The 25,452-nt window shown below is 37.5% G+C and overlaps 1 protein-coding gene across 4 annotated transcripts in view; it reads right to left on the bottom strand.

Annotated features, from left to right (window-relative positions):
* Mlh3 (mutL homolog 3) overlaps positions 1-24,958 on the bottom strand; it is a 32,332-nt gene extending 7,374 nt beyond the window's left edge. For 2 of the 4 annotated variants that reach the window (XM_076849843.2, XM_076849844.2), the window contains exons 1-9: positions 24,912-24,958; positions 20,369-23,715; positions 17,900-17,998; positions 17,134-17,219; positions 16,196-16,300; positions 14,486-14,558; positions 8,138-8,209; positions 6,435-6,546; positions 4,770-4,929 (exon numbers count right to left, since the gene is read on the bottom strand). In XM_076849843.2, coding sequence (XP_076705958.2) covers positions 4,770-4,929; positions 6,435-6,546; positions 8,138-8,209; positions 14,486-14,558; positions 16,196-16,300; positions 17,134-17,219; positions 17,900-17,998; positions 20,369-23,654 — 3,993 coding nt within the window. In that variant the 5' untranslated portion in view covers positions 23,655-23,715; positions 24,912-24,958. The remainder of the gene's footprint in view (positions 1-4,769; positions 4,930-6,434; positions 6,547-8,137; positions 8,210-14,485; positions 14,559-16,195; positions 16,301-17,133; positions 17,220-17,899; positions 17,999-20,368; positions 23,716-24,911) is intronic. The other 2 variants (XM_076849846.2, XM_076849845.2) reach the window with 2 other exon arrangements.
* Between the last annotated feature and the right edge of the window lie 494 nt (positions 24,959-25,452).

Below are 25,452 nucleotides of genomic sequence, written 5' to 3'. Positions count from 1 at the left end.
TTGTTTAGATATGTTTAGATATTAGATATTACAAGCAGAAATAAATTTACTTCCCACAGTCTTTTTTGGGAACAATTCCCTTCATGTCAACATGCTCTTTTTCTAAAGAAGTTTCTCCTCTCCTGGATATCTGCCCCTGGGGTGACCTTTTCAACAGTTAAGTATCCATAGATACTACAAAAGAACTTTAAAGAAATTCAAACCCAGCATTATTTAATGGTACCAATTTGTTTAACCTCTCGAGGAAAGAAAATTGTTGGGGGATTCAGCACATTTAATGATTTCTTTATAAGAAAACTAGATTTCTTTACTCATGGAAATGACAATGTAAAAATCATCTTCCTAAGATTACAACAGGGTGATTTTCTTTTTAAATCAAACTCAGAACACTCTCTTCTCTCTTTCCTATATATTCTAGTTGGCCAAATTTATAAATGAGCACCGTTACCAAGAGCCACGTGATAAATACTATATATGAACCACATATTTTCCCAAACAAACCTAAATAGAAAGATGAAACACCCATTTACTAACAAAACTTGGTATGGATGGAAATCAAACCTAATTTCTTTACTGTTCTCTTTTGTGTATATATATCTGAGTCTGTAAAACATCAATTTGTAAGTCTGATGAGGGGAAGAAGGGTCTAATTCTCAGCTTATTTCCCATTTCAATGGTTCAAGTAATACGGTATAATTTAAATAATGTTTAAAAGCTCATTCAGCAGACTGGAATACAGAGCATTATAGAAGGATGTATTAAATGTTCTTTCAACTGCTAGGATTCAAAGAGTTACCACCTCAAAACACCAAACTGTTCCAGCTTCTTCCAGAATCAACAAAATCTCTCTTGATCAGTCTGATCAGATTTCAGAAAATCTTGATTATCTGAAACTGTAAGCTTTGTTTCAATTTGAAGTAAACTCTGTAAAAGTAGTCTTTGAAGTCACTCTAAGAAAAGTTTTTATTATAATTTTCCAGTTACATTTTTAGGGGTTGAATTACAATACAAGATTCTAACAGATCCTATCTTTTGGATTTAAGACAATTTGGAAATGAGCTCTGTGGAGAAAAGAGGTCTGCTGAGAGCAAAGCAAAGTTTGCCAGATCAAAAGGCAACTGTGGGAAGGGTAGGATCCAGGTAGTCCACAAACTGCTCTTGTACGTCCTCTCACCTGTAGCCTAATCACACTTGTGTCTCTCCCATCTTAAATAAAACTCCTTCCTCAGCCCTCTGTCCTGCCTTCCACTTCTTGACCTTCCCTAACGGTTAGTTGTCCCACATCTCTCTTCATCTGTCTAGCCAAAGCTGATGGAAGAACAGTCTACCTGCCTCATTCCTTTCCTTTTGTTCACTCCTGTCCCCCATTCTGTCTTCTGCCTCACTTCATCCTCAAGAGGGGATTCTACAAGATGACCACTGTCCTCAAGACAGCTAAACCCAACTTCTCAGGCTTTGTTTTATAGCCAGTTATCGTCTCTTCTTGCTTACAACTTCTCTTCATTTTGGCAATGTTACTTTTTCTGGATTTCTTCCTTCCTTAGACATTTTCATCCATCTCTTTTCAGCAATCACTTTCCAGACCCTTGCCAAACATACACACTGTGATGCTGGTGTTCCTTTTGCTCTCTCCATTTTTTGCTCTTCCAGTTCTCCCTGGACAATCACTTCCTTTCTCTAGACCCTTCTCCAGTCTCTGATATTGCCAAAATATACAAGCTCTTGACTACAGCCCATATTTCTCTTCCAAGTGCTAGCTCTGTAGGTCAGCCCACCCGCTGGGTGTCCCCTGAAGTCACATTCAGTGTGTCCACACCAAGATCATAACCCAACTCCTGGCCAGATGTGCTTCCCTTCTCTATTCCTGTGTCTGTTGATGACACCTCCATACTTCTGTCCTCAGGTTAGAACCCTTGGAATCCCTGGTAATATGTTTTCTCCTTCATCACCAGGTCTTATTGATTCTACCTACCAAATTAGGTCTCTCAAATATCTCCCTCCTTTCCATTGGCTGACTTAATCAAATCCTCATCCTCTCCTATTTGACCAAGTGCAATCGCCCCTCAATGGCTCTCTCTGCCTCAGATCTCCTCCAGATTAACCTATCACAGAATTTAGCCACTAAATCTATTTTCTACTTTTTATTTTAGAGATCAGTGAAGTTACTCAGATTAATAGGCAAATGGACTGATCTGCCTGTACTCCAAATAGAAAGTGCTAGAGAAAAAGGAATAGAAAATCATAAGGAAAAAATAACAAGCAGATTTGAAAAAAGAACCAAACAAAACTTCTGGAAATAAAAAAAAAAAATAGTAGTTGAAGTAAAAAGACTCAGTGTATAAATATATAATTAAAAAGCAATGAAGACAGACTTCAGTTCACTGGAAGACATACAAGGAAATTTCCCAGAATGTACTCGAGATAAAGCAATGGGAAATGTGAAAGAGTCTGAAACATGGAGACTACACAGATAAGATCCAGCAGATTTCTTACAGGAGTGGGGGCAAGGGGTGCGGAGCAGCAATATTGGAAGCAACAATGATGTACACTTTCCACAGTGAAGAAGCAGATGAATCTCAAGAAAGAAATGAAAACAAATCTATACTAATACATCATAATGAAACTGCAGAACACCAAAGACAAATACAAAAATCCAAAAGCAGGGCTTGGGTTGTGGCTCAGTAGTAGAACGCTTGCCTAGCACACATGAGGAACTGGGTTCAATCCTCAGCACCACATAAAAGAAAATCTAAGAAGCAACCAGGGGGAAATCAGATTACCCACAGAGTAGTGATAGTTAGACTGACTGAACTTCAGCGGCAAAAAAAAGAAAGTCAAAAGTAGTGGAATATTTCCAAAATATTAAAGGATAAATGCTGATGTTTTCAGCTAGGCAATCTTGAAAGTATGAAGGCAAAATAAAGAATTTTCAAAGACAGCTTATAATTCATGGATTCTTAACAAAATAACTTTTAAAAGATTTATTTTGGTAAAAAGAAAACCACCCAGAAGGAACAGTAGGATATAGGAGGCAACAGCAAACAAAGACTCTGATAAATATTTTGGTTAATTTTAGTGTTATAGAATTCATGATCATTGAAGTCTTAAAAACAAGGTGGAAATAAAATATTAAACAAAAACATGGAAGATGAGAAGGGAATGATGGAAGATAAAGGGAATGTTTATATACAGTTTAGGAAGAGGACAGAGAAAAAAATTACCTTTAAACTTTGCTAACTATGCATGTAAAAATTCAAGACTAGTCTCTAAAAAATATGAATGGAGTATATAACTTCTAAATCAGTAGAGAAAAAAGGGAAAGCTATAATGGAAAACAAGATGGCTGGGGAAGCAACAAAACAAAATAAATTATATTTGTTGTAAAAAATGAAATAAAGTAAGAAGTAATGGTCCTTCCTAACACCTCCAGGGCCACATTCCAGCTGTGGCTTCTGAACCTCTGCTAAAACATATAAATAGAGTAACCATATTTAAAAATACAATCTCAAATGTATCTTTTTTTTTGGTACTGGGGATTGAAATCAGGGGCACTTGACCACTGAACCACATCCCCAGTCCTATTTTACATTTATTTAGAGACAGGGTCTCACTGAGTTGCTTAACGCCTTGCTTTTTGCTGAGGCTGGCTTTGAACTCACAATCCTCTTGTCTAAACCTCCCATGCTACTAGGATTACAGGTATATGCCACCATGCCCACCTCAAATATATCTTTTTTTTTTTTTCTCTGTAGTACTGGAAAGGTCTCACACACATTATGCAAGTGCTCTATTACTGAGCTACATTCCTGGCCCTTTTTATTTTGAAAGAGTCTTGCTAAATTGCTCAAGCTGGCCTTGAATTTGTGATCCTGGTGCCTCAGCTTCACAAGCAGCAGGCATTAAAGATGTGTGCCACTGTGCCTGGTTCAAATGTATTTAACTCTACTGTTTAAAATTCCTCATCGGCTGACCAGAGGATGAAACACAAGTACCCATATAAAAAGCTAAATTCCTTTATGATTCATCTTGGTAACCTACCTACCTTCATCTACTCCTAACACTCCCCCATATATATCTTAATTGGAGCTATATCTATTAATAGTTCCCCCCATATAGATCTGTTTTAAGTCTCTGACATTGGTTCTCTGTCAAGAATGCTTTTCTCTCCTCTTCTGTATCTGGAAGATTCTACCTTTCTACAAAACCTTTCTTAAGAAAACTGTATTTTGCCAGGTGTGGTAGCAAATACCTATAATTCCAGTGACTCAAGAGCAGGAGGATCACAAGTTTGAGGTCAGCCTCAGCAATTCAGCAAGGCCCTAAGTAACTTAGTGAGTCTCTGTCTCAAATAAAAAACAACAAAGGGCTAGAGATGTGTCTCAATGGTTAAGCACCTCTGGGTTCAATCCATTGTTTAAAAAAAAAAGAAAGAAAGAAAGAAAGAAAGAAAAGGAAGGAAGAAAGAGGGAGGAAAGAAAACAAAACAGACTTTTTGTGGCAATTTCCTTCACCTCCCCTCCCTGGGCACAGTACTCATTTTGTACTTCCATAACACTTTTTGAACAAATCTCTACTAGCCAAATTTCATTGTACTATAATTATCTAAATCTTCCTCCTCACTTTGAGCTAATGCACCTTTGAATTTCTAGCACCTTGCAAACTGCTAGGAAACTCAGTAAATGCATGTTAAAATACTGAAAAATATAGAGATTCTCCACAAAATTTGAGGTTTCACTCAGCAGTCTCCTCACCATTGGAAGCTGTCTCACCTCCACAATACTCTTGGTCACAGTAGATCTTCCTCTTCGAAGTTCATTGGCTTCTCTTTCCACAAAACAGAGTGGTACTTTTCCCACAAGGACCAGAGAATTACTATTGTCTGGAAAGATAAATTCAAGGCCCAGATCTTCCAGATTTTTGTGGTAATACCTAAAGAAATAGCCTCAAATGTAAACGTTTTACTTCACTGACATTTCAGTTCTAGTTCCAAGTACCTGATAGTTTCTTAAAAATTGCCATAAGCTTTAAAAGCTGTATTGTTTTCCCCATACTTATATGTTTGTTTGGGATTTTATTCTCAAATTTCCTATTTGAACTACAGTAGTTCCCTTCTTATCCACATTTCCACTTTCCGAGATTTCAGTTACTTGTGGGCAGCCATGATACAAAAATATTAAATGCAAAATTCCAAAAATAAATAATTAAAAAAATTTTTAGGTGCTGGGGGCTGCACCTAGGGCTTTACACATACTAAGCATGTGCTCTACCACTGACTACACCTTCCCAGCACAAGTTTTAAACTGCATGCCATTCTCAGTAGCATAGGAAGAGCTCATGCTGTCCCACAAAATCATCCTTGTGTCCCACACACCCATGTGCTGTATGCACCATGCACCTGACAGTCATTTAGCAGCCATCTCAGTTATCAGATTAACTGTCTCGGGATTTTGTTACTGGTTCCAAGTGGCCCCTAGTTTACTTAATAATGACCCCAAAACAAAATAGTCGTGATACAAACAAAGGAGGCACTAGAGCATGAAATATGGAAAGATAGATTAACTCTGACATATATGGCCATGCTTTGGGGCACATAGGAAAAACAATATATGCAGGTTCAGTACTATCCATGTTTTCAGGAATCCACTGGGGGTCCTGGAACATATCCTTGACACTAAGATAATCAATACGTCTCAAAATCTTGTTCCTAAGTTTTTATTCTTCACTCGGGAACAGTGCTAACTTCTTATTGAAGGCACAAGATAAGGTCTGAAAATGCTCTGAATCAGCATTAAAGCACGGGGGTAATTAACAGCCAGAAAATGACAAGTCCTGATTAACAGGGGACATAAATAAAGGAATCTGCCTCGAGTATAAATTATGCCCAGGGAGAAAGATGTATTGGCAGCACCAGATTCCCAAACTTGAACTAAATTGATAGACAATCATATTTTTAATTTTTAACACTTGTGCTGTCCAAAAGGGGGGAAATGTCCTATCTTGTGACTCACTATATGATTTGTCCCTTCTTGCATCTCAGTGTTTTACTTTCTTCCTAATATGATTATGGTAATGAAAAATCTAGAATGAACCAAGACAAAGCAGAATGGAAGCAATTACTGCACTTACTTTGCCTTCAGAAACAGCAGAGCACAAACACTGTTCTAAGCCAACTCCTGGAAAAAATTACGAGGGCAACTCTATCCTATACTCAACAGCTGTGACACAGTGGAAAGAACGGCATCTGGAATCAGAACTGCCATGGAGTGCTTGCTCTGCCACTTTATAATCGTTATGACCGTGGACAAGCCATCATGTGAACTTCTCTTGGTCTCAGTTTCCTCTTCTGAACATGGAACAATAGTCATGTTTAATACCTGACAGAATTATTGTGAGAATTTATATTATCAACAACACATCTTCATGGTGATACTAACCATAGGAGTCTCCTTTGTGCCTCTGTCACTGTTATCTCTAGTGGAGGAATTATAGTGGAAGATAGTAATTTTTTTCGACCACAGCCATGTGGTTGTTGCTTCTCATAGGAATCTGTTAGAAGAAAAATAAATGGATTAAGAGTAAGAAGGGAAATCTATGTTTAGATAAAAATGAAGCATGGTAAGGTACAGCCATGACATAAGTGCTCTAGTCCTTAGTAATATGTTTACAATGTTCAGTTCGGGACTTTGGATTTCCATTATTAAAGTCAAACTAGGAAATATACAGTCAGTTTACTCATTTGAGTAGTATTTTCCAAAAGTAAGGAATATAAGATTTAATTTTCACATTCAAACAAACAAACAATTCAATGTTCCTGTAGATGATATATGTGAGGGTGTTTTTGGTTTTGTTCCTAGGAATTGAACTCAGGGGCACTTTACCACAGAGCTACATCCCTAATCCTTTTTTATTTTTTGAGACAGGATCTCTCTAAATTGCTGAAAGCCTCACTAAATTACTGAGGCTGTCCTCAAATTTTTGATCCCCCTGCCTCAGCCTAATGAATCATTGGCATTATAGGTGCTTCACTACACCTGGCAGTAAATGTGATTTAAATAACAGAGGTGCATAATGTAGATTCCTGGGCAAATATATGGGTTTGCCATCCTATAGCTCAAGAAGGCTCTTCTGTGCATCAGAAGGGTTTCCCAGTCTCTGAAGAGAATCCACCAGCTTTCTTCTCAAATGGCAAAAGTTTTTCTAAGATGGTTTTTATTTTATCTTTCCCAATATTTTATTAAAAAAAAAGTGAAAATAGTGGTAATACCATTGCCAGTCTAGCCTATGAAACAGTTCCCTAGATTCTTCACTAATTCTTTGATATTAAGGTTTTTCATTACTTGACCATAGGAGTAAAGATTTTGCTGGTATTTTACCACCTGGTTGAACATGCTGCCTCATGAAGACACACATGTGTAGCAAAAATTAAAAAGCATATGCTGACTTTGGAAAGACACACATTATTTTAGTATTAATTATTAATATTTGGTTGCCTGTGGGGAAGAGAAATGAGCTAGGATGGGGACAAGGGTATAAAGGAAACATTATATTTCTTCTTATGCTTTTATAATTGAATTTGGTTAAACTATTAAATAACAAATTTTATTTTAAAATAAAAACAATATATTTGACCTTCTGAGCTGCTGTTCTCTGCCTGCTGAACTTGATGAAGGTACACCAAGATCATGTGGGAAAAGAGGCACATCTTGGTGCTGAATGCCATAATAAATTAGCCTAGAGACATACAACTCCAGCAGATCAAGAGGCTGAGGCAGGAGGATCACAAGTTCAGGCAAGCCTCTGCAACTTAAAGGACTCTGTCTCAAAATAAAAAATAAAAAGGGCCAGAAATGTAGTTCAGTAGTAAAGTCCCCCTGGGTTCAAACCCCCTCAAAATTAGCCCAGACCTTAGGTACCGCTGGGTGGATAATAACATATAGCAAATATGCCTTTGATCAAGTAAGTATTAATAAACTATTACATTCCAGTTATAAAAAAAAACCAAAGTGAAGGACTTCAGCTTCATTTTTCTAACATACAATGCATGTTTACTCACAACAGTTCCACTGAGAAAAACTTTCAGCTATACTAATTCTGCTGGGGTATCTCAAATCTTTTCTAGTTGCAGAGAGATCCTTACTGGTAATAAGCTGCTCCAAACGGATGCGCTCATGGGCAGCATGCTGGTCCACCAAGATTAGCAGGTTTCCACCTACAAGATCAATAAGGATAACTGGAGGTTCCAATTCTCAGATCAAGATTAAAATAATCATTATGTTGAGGGAGGGGAAGAAAAAGTTTCATTCAACCTATTTAACAATATAAGCATGAGAGTATACTAAGTGACAACAATGGTACCTTTTATTTCCTAAAAAAGAGAAATTGTGGGGAGAACAATAAATTATCCCTGATTTAAAAAAAAAAAAAAAAACTCTTTAGTTCGTCAGTATTTCATTTATAAAACAAAGTTAAAGTTCTACATTTCCTAATGTTTAAATACAAATTTTGCTTTATATATTCAACCTTAATACAAAGAAGAGTCATTAAGACATTATTATAATCAGCAACTCATGAAGCAACTCATGAAGAATGTATTTCTTGTACACTTTAGAATTTTTTTTTTCCTATGAAGGGGCAAAGAGGAGATATTTTAAGCTTTTGGGGTCAAATGATATCTGTCATGGCTACTCTTCAGTTTAAGTAGAAGTTGTCACAGACAAAATGTGAATATTATAGCTGTATTCCTGTAAAACTATGTTTAAGGACACTGAAATAAGAATTCCATATAATTTTACTGTGTCAATAAATATTCTTTTTTTTTTTTTTTTTTTTTTTTGCTTTTCAACCACGTCATAACATAGCCATTCTTATCTCTCTGGCTATTCAGAAACAGGCAATGTCTGGGTTTGCCCACTGGCTGCTTTAGACAGGCTTCTTGAACATGTATGCCTTTGGAGGCATACATGTTACCTGGGATCTTACTGAAATGCAAATTCTGATTTAGGTTAGTGGTGATACACAAGCTTCTGCAATTCAACAAACTTCCAGCTGATCCTGTCTACAGGTCTCACTTTTGAAGAGTAGGTCTTTGGGCTTTCATTTTTTAGCTTGCAATTTGCTATTTTTGGCCAACAGGTGGAGATTTATGTATTTAATCAAAGTGATTAGTGTCTATTTTTCCTATTTCTTCAAGAGATTAAAATAATTTCTATGGCACTATCAAATTCATGGCACAGGAGCTTAAGATTAAAAGAAGAAAAAAAAGAATTTTTTTTTTTACATTTTCCGATAGCATGTTCAACCACAAGAACAACCTCTAAAATGTTGAATTTTAAACTCCTTTGAGGATAGGAGGAACACCAGCCGGTTTTGATGAATACTGAATATCCTGTTTTGAGCAAAACGATGGAATAAATCTTAAACTGTGAAGGAGTAACCTCAAAGTTGGAACTGAACCCAATGTGAATAACCAAGACCCTCTGTAACTCAGCTTCCACCTGACTAGAGAAATAGTTTTTCTTCTCAAAAAAAGTTTTGTTTTAGTTATAGTTGGACACAATTACCTTTATTTTTATTTTTATGTGGTGCTGAGGATCAAACCAAGCACCCCTCACATGCTAGGCGAGTGTTCTACCACTAAGCCACAACCCCAGCCCCTACATAGTGTTCTTGATGTCTCCCATTTCTTGAATGAAACAGAATGTAGAAGATAATTACTCATGATGGAAGCTACATTTTTGATATTCTAACCCAACAGGATGGAAGCTTCAAGAGAACAGAGATTTTTATCTATTACATTCTCAGCCCATAAAACAGCACCTGGCACATTGTAGGCACTCAATAAACATTTATAGAATAAATGAATAAATCATTATTCTTTTTTTAATATTTATTTTGTAGTTATAGGTGGACACAATATCTTTATTATTATTTTTTTTATTTTTATGTGGTGCTGAGGATAGAACCCAGTGCCTCACACATGTAGGCGAGCACTTTACCTCTGAGCCACAGCCCCAGTCCCTGAATCCTTATTCTTTAGGGTGTCATAAGTGAACAACTATATTTTATTGTAAGCAGAAACATGCATCATAAAATGCCAAACCTAGAATTTGTTTCATTATAACTTAAAAGAATAATTGACCACAGGAGTAAAGACTTTCCTGGTATTTCACCACTCGGTGAACACACTGTCAATTTATCCATTAAAAATATGAAAATATCAAAATTAAGTCAAGGAATAGGTTGCATTTGGTGTTTATGAAAAAATACTTGCATTTTGATTTAGAAAAATGTATTTATCTAAGAGCATTCTTGTACTCTGGTTTCTTTTAAGAGCATATAAATATTTACTCTTTTACTAGAGATACTCTGGTAGTATCTAACAATATTAATATAGACTCTTAAGAGAAATTTCAATAGTTCCTTCTGCTTCTTTGAACATCTGAAGATTTTGTGGTTACACCCATTTTGTGTACCATCTATAACGCCCTTGGTACCTGCAACAAAGAAGTCAGTGGTGCATGCCTGTAATCCCAGCTACTTTCAAGGCTGAGGCAGGAGCACTGAAAAGTTCAAGGCCTGCTGCAGCAATTCAGGGAAACCCTGTCTCAAAATAAAATTTGAAAAAGGGGCTAGATGGGGCTGGAGATATGGCTTAGTTGGTACAGTGCTTGTCTGACAGGCACGAGGCCCTGGGTTCAATACCTAGCACCACACATACCCACCAAAAAAAAAAAAAAAAAAAAAAGGTGGCCCTAAAAAGGGGGCTGGAGACATAGCTCAGTGGTAGAGTACTTGCCTAGCATGCGTGAGCAGGCACAATGGCGCATGCTTATAATCCCAGTGTCTCTGGAAGCTGAGGCAGGAAGACTGTAGTTTCAAGGTTAGTCTAATCAACTTAGTGTGACCCAGTCTCAAAATTAAAAAAAAAAAAAGTGAGGGTATAGCTCAGTGGTAGAGTGCCCTTGAGTTAAATCCATAGTACCACTCCAAAAAAAAAGGGAGAAAAATCTATTAATTTTCTAAGTATGGTAAAACTATACTATAATTCATGATAATTTTGATAGAACTTTAGGTTAATCTGCCTTTGATCTATGACCTCTGACATATATAAACAAGGTAAAAGAGAATTTTTTAAATTTATTCTACTCAGTTATACATGCAACATAATGTATTTCAATTCACTGTACACAAATGGAGCACAACTTTTCAACTCTCTATACATGATATAAAGTCGCACCATTTGTGCAATCATACATGTACATAGGGTAATGATATCCATCTCATTCCACAATCTTTCCTGCCCCATACTCTCTCCCGTCGCCACTCTCCCTTTGCTCAATCCAAAGTTCCTCCATTCTTCCCACACCGCCTCCCACCCCATTATGGATCAGCATCCCCCAATCAGAGAAAACATTTGGCCTTTGGTTTTTTGGAATTGGTTTACTTCGCTTAACATGATATTCTCCAATTGTATCCATTTACCTGAAAATGCCATAATTTTATTCTCTTTCCATTGTGTATGTATACCACACTTACACAAAAGAGAATTAAATGCTCTCAAACTTTAGAGGCACTTACTCATAAGTCTACAAATCTAGAGCCAACCCTCCACTGCTACTCGGGGTTATCTGCCACGGGTCTTTTTGGGAACCTTGCACTATTTAGCATTCCTTATACCAGTCTTCTCCTGCCCACAAAGTACATGTTTCAAGACTCCCAGTGGATGCCTGGAATTGCAGATTTTACCAAATCCTGTAGGTACTATGATTTTTTCCATACATATAAGACTCTGAGAAAGTTTAATTTGTAAATTAGGCACAATAAGAGATTAACAATAATAACTAATAATAAAATAGAACAGTTATAACAAATATTATAATAAAATTGCCAGCATCCCTACTCTTGCACTATGGAGCCATTATCAAATAAAATAAAGATTACTTGAACATAAGCACTGTGATACCATCACAGTCAATCTGATAATGGAAACTGCTACCAAGCAACTAATAGGCAGGTAGTATACACATTGTGGATACACTGGAGAAAGAGACAATTCACATCCTGGGTGGGATAGAAGAAGATGCAAAGTAGTATGAAATTTAAAACTTATAAATGGTTTATTTCTGGAATTTTCCACTTAATATATTCTGACCTTGGTTGACTGTGGGTAACTGAAATTGCAGAAAGTGAAACCACAGAAAAGGGGTGACTACTGAAATGGGGCTCAGTGGTAGCACACTTGCCTGGCATGTGTGAGGCACTGGGTTCAATTCTCAGCACCACAAATAAATAAATAAAATAAAGGTCTATCAACAACTAAAACAAATATTTTAAAAGGGGGGGGTGACTACCGTAATTACACTTAATAGTCTTTCATTAAAAAGTCTTGTCTTGCTGGGCGCAGTGGTGCACACCTGTAATTCTAGCAGCTTGGGAGGCTGAGACAGGAGAATCGCGAATTCAAAGCCAGCCTCAGCAACAGTGAGGTGCTAAGCAACTCAGTGAGACCCTGTCTCTAAATAAAATACAAAATATGGCTGGGGATGTGGCTCAGTGGTCAAGTGCCCCTGAGTTCAATCCCTGGTACCAAAAAAAAAAAAAAATTCTTGTCTTACCCATACCCTCACCCTCCTTGGTCTCTCACTTCCAAATCACAAATTGAGTCTCTCCCTCACAGTCTCCATTAGTACCATCAGCATTTTTCCTCTCCACTCAAAAGCTCTCATTTGCTGATCACTGTCACAAAATCAGTCTTCTTACTAAACATCCTCACTTATTAAACATCTCAGCAGTATTTGGCACAAAGTCTTGGCTTTGCAACATAACTTTCTGTTTTCTCACTATTTTACTTGCTGTTCGTTGACAATCTCTTTCGCTGGTTCACACTTTTCTACTTAGCTGTTAAATGCTGGAATCATTCTAGATTCAGGACCTCTCCTCACTCACTACTCTTTTTCTAGGAGATAAAGTTTACATTCAGGATTTCAATGATAAGCTTTATGCTGACTACTCAAATTAATATCGTCAGGTCACAGCACATCTCTAATGTAACACCTGTAATTCAGAAACATTCTTATCATTTCATCTGGAATATTTCAAAGAGAAGTTAGACTAACTCATGATTTTTATACCACATTGTCCCCCTACAAGCCTGCTACATCTCCAACTTGGTTTTGTAATATTGTCCACTTAGCTATGTAGGCCAGAAAACTAGAAATCCATCACCAAGCCCTGTTGATTCCTAAACATTTTCCCAATGCATTCATTTCTCCCTAGCCCACCCTGGTCCCAGCTACCACCATTCCTTAGATATTGCAATGTCTTCCTTGTACTCTTCTTGGAGTTATTGGAACTCAAAATCCACTCTTCACTCTAAAAACCCAGAACAATCTTTTCAAAATGCAATATGATGTGACACAAACTGCCCCCAAATCAACATCAAAAAACAAATAATTAAAAAAAACAATCACCTTTCAAATCATTCCAATCAGTGTCGGGACAAATTAAAGCTAGTAACTGGCATTGACTATCTGGTTCCTAGCTACTTCTCTGAGCCTCATCTCCAGCCGCTCCTGCTAAAGGGGAAGAAATCACAACTTGTGTACATTATTCCCCATCTTCTAAACCTAGTTAACTCATACTCATATTTCAGACCTTATTTCACCGAGAACATTTCTCTGACCTCCCTGACAAAACAGGTTCTTACAGCATCTTCTATTTCTCCTTCATAACAAGAACTACAGTGAAAACTATGTGCTTGTGTAATTGTTACTCCTCATATTTACGTTTCCCAATCATTGTATCCCTAGGGCCTGGGGCAGGCATTTAGTATATGCTGTATAAGTTAAACTTTTGTATGAACTATTATTTTTTCATTAAATCAGGTTATCAAGTGATTCTGAATAACTCCTGATAAACCTAACAGGGTTTATTATATAGCTTTCTATTATTATAGAGGGAGAATATAAAAACGTTATGAAAAAGTTAACAATATAAAATATTTTAGAGTCAAAGATTAAATTTCCCCCTTTGCCCACCCCCATTTTACTCCAGAGGCAGCTACTATTAATAGTTTAATCTGTGTCTTATTTATGATACATGTATAGGTACATAAAACTAAATGTATTTAAAACTGCTATTTCATAATATTCTTTTTTAAAAATTTTTTTTAAAGAGAGAGAGTATTTTTTAATATTTATTTTTTAGTCTTCAGCGGACACAACATCCTTGTTTTTTGTATGGTGCTGAGGATCGAACCCGGGACGCACGCATGCCAGGCAAGCGCACCACTACTTGAGCCACATCCCTAGCCCCTCATAATATTCTTAATTTAGAGGGTTTTTCTTCATCTATCCAAATCATTGAAATTGCACTGTATACTAAAAATTACCTTAAAAGAAGTTATCACCTAATAAAGTAATGTGAAAAAAAAGAAGTTATCAGAAAACTAGCTGGCTTATTAATTGAGGCTAACCTCCATTCTTACCTGCTTTGCCATTCTCTTCACTCTTAGTGCTCATTAAACAGGCAATAAACTTGTTATCCACTTGCTGAAGAACCTGCCAAACATTCAAAGAAATGGTACAATGCTAAATAAAAATTAACAAAGGCTCATCTGCATAGGACACAAAACTGTATTTTAGAGTAGTTTACATTATAACATTCATATCTAAGACTGAGATAAGGTGCTGCCAAACCTGAGGGAATCCTTAAGAAAGGTAAAAAATATGAACAAATTAGGCTGGGGATATAGCTTGATGGTACAGCGTTAGCTTAGCATGTGCACAACCCTGGGTTCCATCCCCAGTACCAGGAGAGAGAGAGAATGGGTAAGTAGAGTGATCATAAGATATGAAAAGAGGGAGACCACAAAGGAAGACAAAAAAAAAAAAAAAAAAAAAGCATGTAAGAGAAACAGAGTAATAACTCTTTAGAGTAGATGAGAAAATTTCCCAACAGAGTGATTCTTAGTAATAAGTAATATGACCAGAGTATTATTAATATAACCACAGATTGCTAACAAATAGAACTAAAATAACTTTAAATTTAAAGTTTATGTGAAAGCAAGAAAAACCATTCTGGAAGAGTTACTCTATTAAAACAGTAAAAAGCCCCTGATAGCTTCAGACCTTGATGGCTCCTCTCTGTCCAGATATCTGAGGCACCCCCCAAAAATCCCTTAGCCTATTCCACTGTCCAGGGTCTGTTTCATAACCAACTGCTCCCTTGCTTCAATACCAGGTCAATGCCACATTGGGAGTTCCCCTACTTCTGTCTGGTTTCCTAGTTTGTTTCCAAACTGGAAATCAAGGAGGTTGAGAGAGCCATAGAGAGCAAAACAGAAAAGCAGATGACATGAGGGGTCCCTTTGGTTAAGTCTTTGTAGCCCCACAAAATAGAGGGTCATTTTTTAAAAAATGCATTATTCCCTAGTTAAGGACAGTAATGATTTACAAATTATTTATTGATATTTGTTGACCTATCAATTAATATAAAAATCAAGCCAGGCCCAGTGTTGCATGACTTGGGAGGCTGAGGCAGAAGGACCCCAAGTTAAAGGCCAGCATCAGCAATTTAGTGAGGCCCAGGGTGGGGGGGACTGATGAGGACTTAGTTCAGTGATAAAGTACCTTTTGGTTCAATCCCCAGTTACCCTTCCTAAAATACAGATACACACACACACACACACACACAAAATCTACATATAATTCTCTATAGAAATGTGTTAATATTCCTTGAAACTGTAAGCCTGAATCTATAATTCATTACCTTCAAACCTGTTTACACTATTAAGGACATTTCTTTCTTTGTAATTATAATTAATCCCTTGCTTTTACTTCTGATGATAAAAGGTACAATAAAACTTAACAAACAGCTGGGTGTGGTAATGCACACCTGTAATCTCCAGACTCCGGGAGGCTAAGGCAACAGGATTGCAAGTTCGAAGCTAGCTTAGTAATTTAACAAGGCCTTAAGCAACTTAGAGAGACCCTGTCTCAAAAATTAAAAAAATTAAAAGAGCTGGGGGATATGGCTCAGTGGCTAAGCACCCTTGGGTAAAAGCCCCAGAACAAAAAACAAATAAAAATTAACAAACAAAATAAGCCCCAAGTGCTTCGGCAAATATGGTCTCAATTATTAAATTATTCCAATTTCACAAAAGCTAGTGTAGTTTGATTACAAAGTCAATTTTTACCTGCATTGAATGAATCATTTCTTTGGTGAAACGATAGGGATATAAGATGTTGTGAATTTTAACTGCTAAGCTCTCAGCCTGGCCACTGCTTACATCAACAGCAACCTAGGGGACATCAAAACCATCATTTAAATTTTAATTTTTTATATCTACAGACATAAATTTGATTTTTTATGTCTGTTTTACCAGATTTCAAAATCCTTTAAAAGCATTCATTTTCAAATAATCTAAAAAAGGTGGGTTGAACTCAGGGAATTTATAGATTAAAAATGTCCCAAGAATTAGTCTTAACTAACAATTTTTATTGGTGCATTATAAGTATACACAATAATGGAATTCATCATCACATTTTAAATCACATGATATAACAATATCATTTGGCCAATTTCATTCCCCAGTTTTCCCTTAACATTTTTTTGTTCATAAACAAAATAACTGACAAAAACCAATATTGTTTCAGAACACTTTGTCTATGCTCCATGATCAAGTCTTTAAAGATAGCTTAACTGAAGAATCAGTAGTCAAATGTTCACCTATTATACACCCTCATTAACACACATAGAACATTCTGTGATAATGCAGTGAGAACAGAACATGTACCCAGGTCCAACAATGAACTGTTGTCCAATAGAAGATTCACTGCTTTATCTAATGATGCTTTTATTATCATCACTCTGAATATTTTACTAAAGCTGTAGGTCAGGGTAAATGCATTCACTTGATGTACACTGATTATACACATTTAATTCAAATTGCCTGAGCTTCCAAAATGATGATTCCTCCTCTCTACGTTAAAAATTAATTTCCAAATAAATCATTTGCAAACATGCCTAGTTTCCATTCATAATTACAAATTAGTATAGCTATTCATGCCCATACCCAGCTTAAATGAAATTCAAATTAAAATAACAGGCAAATAAAAATTGCTACAGACCTACCTCTGGGTAACGGGCAAACACTGGATTGTCCCATTCTGAAAACAAAGACTGAAGGGATTCACTACCAACAGCATCATCCACAGCATCTAAGACAAAGGAGACAGGTGAAGCTGGCATCATGAAGCTCAGGAAAAAAGAATGAATAGTCTGTCCTGTTTGGTTGCAGCCTCAAAACTAAGGATCAGACATATTATTCCAATATTCTACAAATGTTTAGAGTTTTCTACATTATATCTCTAAGTTGTTTGGTATGTTACTTTTAAAACTATAGTTGTGACAGTAACTTCTGACATCATAGATTTTCTCTAAACTGATAGTAAGATTTCAGAATACAAGTCCAGAAGAAACTATGGTTCAAAATAGTAGCCTCACCGCCTTTAGGTAAAAATATACTTTTTATTTTTAGAAACAAACAAACAAACAAACAAAAATGTCTGTAACTTTTTCCAAAAAGTTTTGCTTAGATCAAACTACTATAACTTGGAGTGCAACTCCAATCTTTAAAAATAACAAACATTTCCTCAATCACAAGACACCACAGACTATGCATAATCACCCAGTACTGACCTCAAGTCTGGAAAAGTAATTTCTGATCTAAATGAATGCACTGAATTACTTAGTTCTGCTGTTAAATAGGGCTGCAGGGAGTTCCTGGTTCCAGTAAGACACAGCTGGCACTGATCAGGCTTAATAATGCAACCCTGCTTTGTTTTTTGCATTAGGTAGTAGGTGTATAAGAGGTGTCCCAGAAATGTAGTGCCCCCACCTCTGTTATTCTGCCTTAGCACAGTCCTCTCTTCCCGAGCTCTTGGAAGGAAAGGAAGAACAAGGTCGCTTCTAAAAGGATGACATCTGTACTGAGACCCTAAATATCAAAAAGAAAAACCTAGAAATTTAAACTCAACATACAAATAAACTATTAAAAATTAAATCACATAAATTTCTTTCTCTACAAACTGAATGAAGACATAAACTAGTAAACATAAAGACTAGTAAACACTAGCTTGAGAATCAGAAGTTCTTTAATGAAATTAATCTGCTAATTTAGGCATCCACATTAATGTTTGGTCGAATTATTCATCTATACCAGACAGAGTGAAGACACTAAGGTTACAGTGATTCTCAATGGGAGACAATTTTGCATAGGGTGGGTGGGGGTACTCAGCAATGTCTGAGACATTTTTTCATTGTCACAACTTGAATGAAGGGTGCTTCTGGCATCTAGCATATGAAGGCCAGGAATGTTGCTAATTATCCTACAATGTTGCCAGGTATGGTGGCCACACACCTATAATCCCAGCAATTAAGGAGGCTGAGGGTGGAGGGTCAGAAATTAAAAGACAGCCTCAGCAATTTAGCAAGGCCCTAAGCAACGTAGCAAGACCCTGTCTCAAAATAAAAAATAAAAAGGGCTGGGGATGTAGCTCAGTGATTAAGATCTCTGGGTTCAACACATGGTCCCCCCCAAAAAAAATTACCTTTATAAAGTATCCTCTCTTCTACACAATAAATACAAGTTACCTCTTAATAATTTCTTGTGGGCACGGTGGTACATGCCTATAATCTCAGAGATTCAGGAGGCAAAGGCAGAAGAATCAAAGTTCAAAGCCAGCCTCAGCAATTTAGTGAAACCCTGTCTCTAAATAGAATATAAAAAAGGTCTGGGGATATGGGCTCAATGGTTGAGGGCTCCTGGGTTCAATCCCCAGTTCAACAGAAATTATCTCATGTAACATTTTTATTTTTGGTTCAACCATGTCCTAATGCACCACTGTGCACAAACTATTTCCAGAAAGGTAACATTCCACGTGAGTGGAAGGTGCTGAGGAATCATCTTGTAATGAACTTGTTTCTATACAAAGATATTCTTCATTAGGAAACTATCAGTTAACATGACCTTCAAAAAGTTCATTAAAAGATAAACTATTCCAAAAAGTTAAGTGGATTGAAGTGTTTAAACATCTAGATTTAATTAGCAGGAGCAAGTGTTTATGTTGAGTATGGCAGCTAAGACTTTCCCTTTTATTTTGGCAATAATCATCTGCAGTTGAATGTAACCCAACTATCTCTTGGCACCATATCAGAAGCAGTTGCATTTCAGGAAGATGAGGTGTTGGTGCCTTAAATTTACTTCTGATAAGCATTCTGTGAAAATCAGGTCTAAAATGACCTAAATTGAAAACTACTTAAAATTGCCTTAAGAGCAACTTGATAGTCTTAGGAGCAATACTGAAAGAGAAGCATTTTCTCCTCTTATTGAATACTTTGAAACTACCCAAAGTTATCTTTTTTCACAAGGAAAAAACTGTAAAACAAGGAAAAATAAAGGTCTTATTTATAAAACTTATATAAAGCCAGAGGCCCCTGCTTGATATAATCATCATAAAGAAAAATATCCATTCTTTTGCAGCATTCAAGACTTATAATACGGATGCAGATTTAACACTTAATCCTCCTAGTGCAAAGCCAAGAGTATAGTCAGACAGAAAGCAGGTTTACCATCTCCAACATCTGGCTCTCAACACATTGCCAAAACAATGTCACTTTGTTGACTGAGACCTGAGAACCTAGAGCTCTAGTCCAGGCTCTAATGTAACCTCATAAAGATCTAAAAGTCACATTATTATGCTCCAGAATAACATCTTCTTATACCAAAAACAGATCAAGTGGATTACCATATGCATTATAATAAAGTACACTCGAAAAGTATGGTTATGACAGTATATATTCAGCCTATATTTTGAAAATTTATGGTTAAGTGCTAATTTCTGGGGGAAAAAGTTCATAAATAGTACTGCACTGAGCCATAGGTTTTATTGGAAAATGGAGGATGATTACAAAATCATTCTACCCTTAGCCTGGAAGCCACAGAGAGAAACTTTCATTTCTTTAAAGAAAAGTTTCTAGAGGAGTTATGGGAAGGGGGAAAATGGGATAGGGAAGCACTGTGGATCTTCTAGGCTATTAAATAGTACCATTTTTATTAAAATGGGCTGTTTTGCCCTTCCTCTTACACACACTCATAGATGTGTATACATACACTTACAGCCTAGGTGAATCCTTCATTGTATTTCTGTATTTAGTGTTGGAGAGTTTTCGTATACCATAAAACACATGTTTTATAATCAGTCTTCGAGAGCTTTGTCTGCTGAGATCAACATCTTTGGACAATTCCCTTACTCCTGGCCATTATTCCCATCTTCAAAAGTACTTCAAGCCAGTGAACACTACTTACCATTCCCAAGTATGACATCCACAGCTACAGTTGTCAGGTCTTTAGTACAAGCAGTCTGAATGTCCTTAGCAGGAGCAATGAATGTGCTAAGTCCAGTGACTTTGTTAATATAAACCATTCTTCCCAGGGCTTCATCAAAATGCTGCTGCCAATCCAAAGAACATGTGTTTGACTCTTCGTTTTCAGAACAAGCTCTTCCTTTAGACTTCTCACTCCAGGAACAAATTCCATTTTGGTTGGCTATGGTATCTTCTATCTGATTCATTAAAATTCCACTGGGAGAATCAGAACTTCCTATCTGTTGCTCTGAAGCGCTGATGAGAACATCTGAATCTTGAGCGATAATTTTAGAATCACTACAGGGTAACTCCAAAGGAGTGTTTGGTTTTGCAGTGTTCTCCATTTTGTTGTTGCCTGAATGCAGTTCACTGTCTTCATTGAGGGAATTATCCTCAATAACCTCAATGACAATATCTGACCTTGGGAGGACGCTGCTGTCTGTTTTTTCAGGTTCATTTTTAAACAACTCACAAAAATCTAGGTTTAACCCACTGAACAAGTTACTGTCTTCCCTGCTGGAATCTGAATTTGGAAGTTCAATAAAATGACTCCTAATCTCCATCCTTTGAGCCTCTTTTTCAGAGCTCTTCAGTCTGGATAATTTAGAGGCCAGTGATTCAGGTGACTTCTCAACATCCGAAGGTTTTCTGTTCAAGTGAGATAACTCCATTGGAGTTATAGGACTTTCTTCCAAATAAGGCATCTGTTGTTCCAAACAATCTTCTTTGGAAAGTGGAAACTTCTCTGAGCACAGGATGTGACTTACTGGTTGACAACTACCATTTGAGTTGGTACAATTTATAGTAGTGATTTTACAGACGTCAGAATTTTTTAAGTGGTTCTTGTCTTTCAGTGGAGTGTCAGGTTTGACTTGAGGACTGAGATTGGTAATAACTTCAATATTATTTTCTTCCACTTCTGTATCTACAGGATTTTTAACTTTTCCATAGTGCCTTTTAAACTTCTCTAAAGATCCTAGTTGTGAAGTCAAGCTTAGCTTCTTTCGGCCTACAGGTCTGGAGGAACCAATCAATTTATCTGTTTTCTTAATACCATTTGTAACTCTTCTACACCAAGGGAAAGAAGAGGATATATTGGGCAATAAGCAACCTGTGTGTGATTCTTTATCACCTTCCTGAAAAACAGTAACATTTTTGCATTTTGCTATAGGTTTGTTCTCTAGCCCATAACTTGTATTTTGTCTGCAAAAATTTTTGCTCAGCAGTTGAGCAGATTCTTTACTTAGAGTGCTGGTTAAACCTTTGATGTCTGGAGTATCAAATGAATGACATGTTCTACTTTCAAATGTTTCTTGGGCACTTGCAGGACCAGGCTGTACATAATTTTTAAATGACTGTTCTGCTTCAGTTGATTTAGTTTGCTCATTTTGAAGGACATGAGTTATAAAGCCAGTGGAACACAATTTTACTTGTCCAAACCTAAAAACATTTATTCTTCCACAATCACTGGGCTCTTTTTCTCTCTGAGCACTATGTATGCTCAATAATCCTGTCTCAAAAGGCAGAGACTGGCATCCCATTTCAGTAGCATCTTCAAACCTCTCAAGTTGATTCTGAATTCTTTTGTTTTTCAAGATGTTGGCAGCCATGCCACTAGCAGTAGTACTTTCTTTCTGTACTTCTAAATCTACCCCACTCTCCTCAAAGTGATGTTGTATCTGAAAAGGGCTTGAAAACATTTCTGAACTGATTCCATATGGACTTTCTAAAGAGTTATGTTCCAAGCAAGATTTTTTATGTTTCTCACTTTCTCTTGATTCTGATATTTCAACTGTCTCTTGTTCTAACATCCTTGATTCTAAGCAACAGCTGTCTTTGTTGTATAATGATAACTCTGTCATATTACTATGACTGGGGTCATCTGATTCATAAGTGTACAAAAATGAGCCATTTGTCTTTCTTCTGATAGCTTCTGAATCCCCAGAATTCTGTGTGTTTATATTTTCTATAGTAGCCTTTCTTTTCACAGCTTTTGACTGCAAATTAAACATTTCATAAGAATCCAAAATATTATAACACGCTTCCTGGAAACCGCCCTGATCATGCTTCTCATCTAAAGACACATGTTTCTGAAGAGTAGCACCAAATAAATTAAAATCATTATCTTCACTGAATTCTTTAATGTCCTCACCTGATAATTCCACAAATAATTTTTCTTGCTTTAAAAACATTTTCACTCCTTCCTGAATGCAAACCAAGAGAGTATCCCAATTCTGAAACTCAATCAGAGTTTTTGCTGGCTCCATGCACACGTCATACTCATAGAACTGGCACTGCACGTTGATGATATATATCCCGTGGAGTTCTGGGGTAGACCGCTGCCGAGGACTTGAATTCATCTGCCTACTGGCAGAGCCATTTTTTGGCTTACATATAGTACTTTCTTTTCTTAATAAAAAGTCGATAAGTTTATGCAACTTTGTCCTTAAAACCAGTCTTCTGTTCACAAACAAGAACTGCATATTCTTATTGTAATGTGCTTCAGAGCTGATATAGCCACTAAACTCAAACTCTTTATATTTAAAATGTATTTCTCTTAACTTTTGGGACTTGCCTAAACCATAAATTTGACAAAACCGGGAGCATATGTCTTTGCTTTTAGGGAGTTGAAGAATCATAGAACCAGAAACATCATTTCTCAAAGAGAAAGAAACAGAAGGGTGCATGAGTGAGAGAGCTTCTACCCTCTGTCTGACTTTCTCAAACTCCAGTCTAGGATCCATGCATTTCCTCCTCACGGGTAACTGGTAAAATAGGTTATGAACTGTTATGGTTGTCCCCGCACTTGGTCTAGTCAAATCAGCTTCACAAGCTTTTAGGGCTTTTCCATTCTGAAACAGTTTTACAAAAGTTTTCATTGTCCTGTTTTTCTTGGATGAAATTTCCACAGCACTGGCCATGTCAGCTATGCTTGCCAAGGCCTCCCCTCGGAAACCATAAAACCTTGGGTTCTCCAAGTCCTCTACCGAGTTGCATTTACTAGTGAAATAACGATTTCCCACCTTGTCCACATCATCACTCCCCATACCAAATCCATTGTCTATCACTTGAACTTGGAAGGTTTCCATATTCACCCTGATGGCCACACATTTTGCTTCAGCATCAATACTGTTGAGGACAAGTTCCTCAACACATTGGCCTAAAGAGTTTATGGCCAAACCAGAACGCAATTTGGCTTGTACTTCAACTGACAAGCACTTGATCATGGCAGGTAGAGGTGATGAGAATGCCAGGCACTGGTTTCCTTCTCCAAATGGAAATAATTTCCTATTGGGGGAAAAAAATACTATCAAAGTTTCAGAGTTACACAGCATTATCCATTTCTCTCAAGTATTATATGAAGAAATATCATTTGAGGTAAATGGAATCTCTTATTAAACCAAGTTATGAAACAAAACAAAATTATCCCTCTTATTTCTAGACAGATCACACAACTAATGCTTGATGCAATGGACTTAACATCCAAAGAGGCACTCATAATTTCATTGCTTCTTTCTAAATCCCACATGCCCTTAAGTGAAATCATAATTAACTTGATGTTGACCCGTAAAGACAGTATTCGAAATTCTAACCACTTCACCAAAAACAGATGCCTAAATTAAATTCAGCTAAGAAACATTAGCTAGAAATTATTCATGAAAAAAAAATCCAAGCTAATTTCGTAACATACATTACACAATAACCATGACTTTTAGAAAAACTTATAATGAAGTGCTAAGATATTGTAAGAAGGTAAAGCCACGGGAGGAAATAAAAAAGTCCAACTTTTCTATCAAGAAGAAACAGGCATTAAGAGATTATGATGACTTGTTATTACTGGTTAAACGTAGTTGCCTCAGGGAAGAGGCTGGGAACAGAATGGATGAGACAGAGAAACTCCTTTGCATATAAGCCTTTGATTTTTAAGTTTTCTTGCAGGAAAAACTAAGGTTCTGTGAGCAGTAAAGGACCCTATTCTTCTTCATAAGTGAGGGGGAAGCATGGCTGCACTCCTTTGCAGGTGGCTGGTTTTCCAAACCTCGTAAAACCAGGGCTTATAATTGCAGAACCTCGGATGGTTAATTTAGCATACGGGGTGGGGTGGGGTGAGTGTTTAGTAAGTATTCTGATTAAACCCAAAGCAACGATTTCCTAATTACATCCTAGGACTTCCTGGGCCAAGGTTCCTGGAGAAACAGCACAAGTCGTGCGAGTGCGGAGTTGCGAAGGCCAGGAGACCGCAGGCCGGGTCTCTCCCGCCCTGCCTCGCAGGCCTCAGGCTCCACCCCCTCCCTTTCCCCTGCCTGCGACGTAACTCGCCGGTCACCCGCTAAGGCGCTCGCGCAGTCGGAAGGCCGCAGGGGCCTCGCGGGGCCCTTGCGCACTGGCTTCAAACGGCCGGCCCTCAGCTGCCACCACAGCCCTTCTGGTGGTAGAAGAGCTCGTGGGATCGTCCTTTCGCCACGTGCCTTCCCCCAAATCACCTCGAAACGCGCTTCACCAACTCTCGGATATCAACCGCCACGGACGCCGGCCGCGCGCACCTGGGCTCCAGTGAGTGCGCGCGAGCTCACGAGCATGCGCTTCACGGACTTGCCGCGAGCGCGCTTCGGCCCGCGACACCCAGCACGCATGCGCACAGGTGTTACCTGCCCCAGAGCTCTCGCTCCCGGCCCGCGTTCACACACTCCCAGCCCAAGTTCCCCAGCTCCGTCTTCATCCCCCCCTTTCTTTTCCGAGACAGGTTTTAACTAATTTGCCCAGGTTGGCCTTGAACCAGTCTCTGGGCCCGGGCTCTTTCTGGTAATTTTATTTTATCCTTTCTCTTTTTTTCTCCTTTGCACATACTATTTAATTTAGTGTATTTAGTTTATTTGCTTATCCCCTGCACCCCCTTAGAATGTACACAATGTGACGGTTTGGTTTTTTGTCCGTTATATTTATGCTGTACCCCACGGCCAGGAACAGTGTCTGACCTATGGTAGCATTCAGTGACCAAATCTGGAACCTTCCATCTTAGAATGA

This window comes from Callospermophilus lateralis, chromosome 3 (genome assembly GCF_048772815.1).
Source record: "Callospermophilus lateralis isolate mCalLat2 chromosome 3, mCalLat2.hap1, whole genome shotgun sequence".
NCBI lineage: Eukaryota > Metazoa > Chordata > Mammalia > Rodentia > Sciuridae > Callospermophilus > Callospermophilus lateralis.
This window is presented reverse-complemented; position numbering and strand designations above follow the sequence as displayed.